The 4014-nt window shown below is 19.4% G+C and overlaps 1 protein-coding gene across 1 annotated transcript; it reads left to right on the forward strand.

Moving 5' to 3' along the window:
* Positions 1-2229: 2229 nt before the first annotated feature.
* On the forward strand, positions 2230-3631 carry PGO_000175 (variable surface protein; the record flags this gene model as incomplete). Its single annotated transcript, XM_028690722.1, has 2 exons — positions 2230-2277; positions 2426-3631. The coding sequence occupies 2 exons, from the start codon at positions 2230-2232 to the stop codon at positions 3629-3631; spliced, it is 1254 nt and encodes a 417-aa protein (XP_028546523.1).
* Positions 3632-4014: the final 383 nt, after the last annotated feature.

Consider the following 4014-nt stretch of genomic DNA (forward strand, 5'->3'; position numbering starts at 1 on the left):
CGCACTATGTATATTATATATATTTTTGCATATAAATTAATGATTTCTTAGGTTTTTAAAAATAATTTAATCACAGTAATTTTTTTATGTAATATTGAAATCATGGATTCATTGTAATCATTTATTTACACAATCATTAATATGATTATTTAATCCATGTTAAGTTTCTACGATTAATCCATATAAATATATACTTGTAACTATTATGTTAATCCCAAATATTTTATAATTATGAAGCATCTGATACGTGAAATAAAAGTAAAATTATTTATAAATATATATTAGTGCTTTTTTCTTTGTGTGTAGGAAAATGATTTATATTAATAAAAATTTTATATTGCGTAACTCTATATTCTTAAATAAATGTTCGGTTTCAAATATTTTGCTTCATTTATATATTATTTTATTGTATGCTTATATAGTTATTTATTGATGTGATTAAAAATTTGCTCTTTTACATTCATATGTAATGTGAATTATTTTTGATTTGTTTTTTGAATAAAGAGAAAACTTATTATAATTATGCTTTTTGTTAAACAAAAAAATAATTTTCAAAAATTTGCTTTTTCTTCAATGTCTGATGAAAATATTTATATATAGAATTAATCATTTATAATTTTTTTTATTAGAAGCTTATTAATTTTTTTAAATGGATATATAAAAAATTATAACTATTATATATGTATTATAGATGTAAATAAGTATAATGCAATTTAAGAAGCATTTTTTTTCATTTAGAATATGTGATATATATAGATATAATTATTTCTTTCATTCGAAATTTAGAACTAGTAATTCATATAAAGTAATATGCTTACTCACATGATACAGATAAATATATACATCAAAAATAATTGGAAATATACATTTTAACAATTCCTACACCCTTCAGAAAAAAAAAATTATTTATGTTATAATTGAATTAATGTTGTAGCACTATTATATTATTAAAGGCTTATTAATAATTAAAATAATAAATGATAATGCTTTAGTAATATAAAAATACAATGAACGTAATATAATGCTGATAATGTGATATCAGGTAACATATTTATACATATGCATGAAAAGTGAATCTTCTCAATTCATAAATTTTCTTTTTTAATAGTTATTATTATTATGAATAATATATATATATATATAAAATATATATCTCTGTGTAAATGCAATAATAATGAGCATTGTTATTTAAGCCCATTTTAATAATTAACTTGCGTTAACTGTTAAAAACATATTATGCAACTGATTATAACTTAATCCCTCTAAATATTCATAGTTCATTTAAATTTAATTAAAACATTTTTTCATAAAATTAACAATAAGAAAGGACAACTAATAAACCCCTTTTAACAATGAGATAAGGAATCCAATTATAAAAAAAATTAAAAGTAAGAATATTACCAAAATATTATACAGATATTCATGCTAAAATAATATTTTCCACGTGCACATAAAATAGAATATTTTAGTTTTTTATTATTTATTTCATAAAGCATGTTAAATATGGATCATTATAAACATATCCATCTATAAAAAATTAATTCTATGGGCACATCGTTATTTTGAATTAATCTATAGCAAAAAAAAAAATTAACAAGCATGTATAATTATCTAAGATAAGAGCTTATTTAATGTGAATATAACAATTCAGAAATTTCTTTGAAATAATGTTTTAATTACATACATTTTTGTATCATTATATCTATTTTATATAATAACTATTATTTTCCTTAAATTATAAGTATACATATTAGAGTGCAATAACTTCTTAATATATTTGTAGAAAGTTTATATAAGTAAAAATAAAGAAATTTTTTTTATCTCTAATTACTCTATGTATAAAAATGAAGAAAATTATTTAAACGCTTTATATTATTTTTACAAGAACTCAGATAAATATATATGTTAAAATTTAGTTCTTTTACCTCTTTTTTATTTCTTGGTATTTATTAATTAAAATAAAAATAAAATAAAAATACTTCATGAATTGCTTTTATTCAAATAACTAATTATTGGAGATATATATTAGCTATATTTTTGAAGCTTTATGTTTTATATGTGTATATATATTCATTAATTTATCATAAATTTAAAATTTATAATATTTTAAATATAGTACCAAGGAATGGAGACTACAGAAAAATAAAATATATTACAAATATAGGCTTTCTTTCATATATCAAATACATATTATTAATAACTTTTAAGATAATATTAAATATTTTCACAATGAGTGGATATAGTAGGATTATTGTTTTTATTAAAATTGTTATTTTAGTCCTTTTAACATGGATATATATGAGTTCCCTTCTTGAGGTGTTGAAAAATATATATTAAAATTTTATATTTATTATTGTTAATGTTTACTCATCCCAGTTACACATCTAATTATTAAAAATATTAATATTTTCTTTATTTATTTCAGCGAAGATTTTGTAAATATTTGGACAACGGATTAACTATAGACAAATCAACCATTACAAGAACTGAACGCTTATTGACAGAACAAAAATCAGTCACAGAATTTGAAAAAATTGAATTAAAAAACAAATTTTCTTCTAATGAGGATGATAGCAAATTAAAAAATAGTGAAAAAAAACTTTCTTTAAATGAAGACTTAAAAAATGCATCGAAACAGAGATATAAAAGACATAAAAAACTTTTAAATACAAGGCATGTTATAAATAAAGATTCAGAACAAATATCTTATATATATAATTACATCAGATCAATTGATTATTCTATTAAGGATACAATACAGCATCATTCCGAAAAATTAGTTAAATATAATTTAAATGATATTGTTAGAAATGAAATTATAGAAGAAATCTTATGTAAAGATAATATATTAATTCATTCGATTCCATTATATGGAAAAATCAGTACAATATTATATTCTATTTTTGAAGATATTAATTATGATATTGCTATAAAATCAATAAATATTTCCCTAGTTTCTATTTTTACATATAAATACAGTGCATATATGAATAACATATATAGCTCATTATATATTTTGCCATTTCTCACAATAATGATTATATGTTTATCACAGCTTTTTTATATTATGGGAGAATATGAAATTCAGAAAGAATTAGAACATATAATAGTAAGGAAAAAGGAAGCAATAAAAGAGAGAAAAGAGAAATTAAAAGATTTAGACAATTATAAGAAATTTTATAAGTATAGATACGATAAAAGAATTGGATTAGGAAAGTTGGACTGCTATTGTGAAAAAAAAATATTTAGTCAAATTGACAAAGTGTATATGCTTGCAGATACTACAGGGGTAAATAAAAACTCTTTTAAAAAGGAAATACTTAGAAAGTATGGATTACATGTTACAGTGCCTAATTTTTTTTTTCTTATTTCCTTAGTAATATATGTTTTAGAATGTATAAATTATCATATAGAATTTTTTAAGGATGGACTATTTAAGGCAAATAAAGATATTATTAATAACATAATAATAACACTAGGTGACATACTGGTATATGTAATACCAATTATATTTGTATTTGTTATTATTTATGTATTAATAAAAATTGAAAAGTATGAAAGATTAAGAGCAAGGAAAGGTAAAATGAACGCAAAAGAATATTTCATCTTTTGTAAGGAAATATTTAAATAAATTAGTAGATGTGGTATTTTTATTAACATAATACATATTCCCATTGTATATTTCTTTCAAATTTGTTTATTCGTTATATACATTGGACGTATTCAAAATTAATATGTATATTAAACATAAATATTATTTAAATAAATATGATTTATCATATTTATTTTTTATATAATAACATTAGTTCAGCGTTATATGAGTTTTTAAATATGTGTGTAAAAAATATCATCATTTGTAGTAATATATATATATGTTAAATTAGTTTAACCCTCCTTTCAATCTAAAATATGTTCTTCATATATAATGTATATATAAATATGCTTATGCTGAAAACATGTGAACTAGATTTTTATTTTTTTAATATAATATTATTAATACTACAGAATTTATGA

Source organism: Plasmodium gonderi (genome assembly GCF_002157705.1).
Source record: "Plasmodium gonderi DNA, contig: Pgo-contig_18, whole genome shotgun sequence".
Lineage (NCBI taxonomy): Eukaryota > Apicomplexa > Aconoidasida > Haemosporida > Plasmodiidae > Plasmodium > Plasmodium gonderi.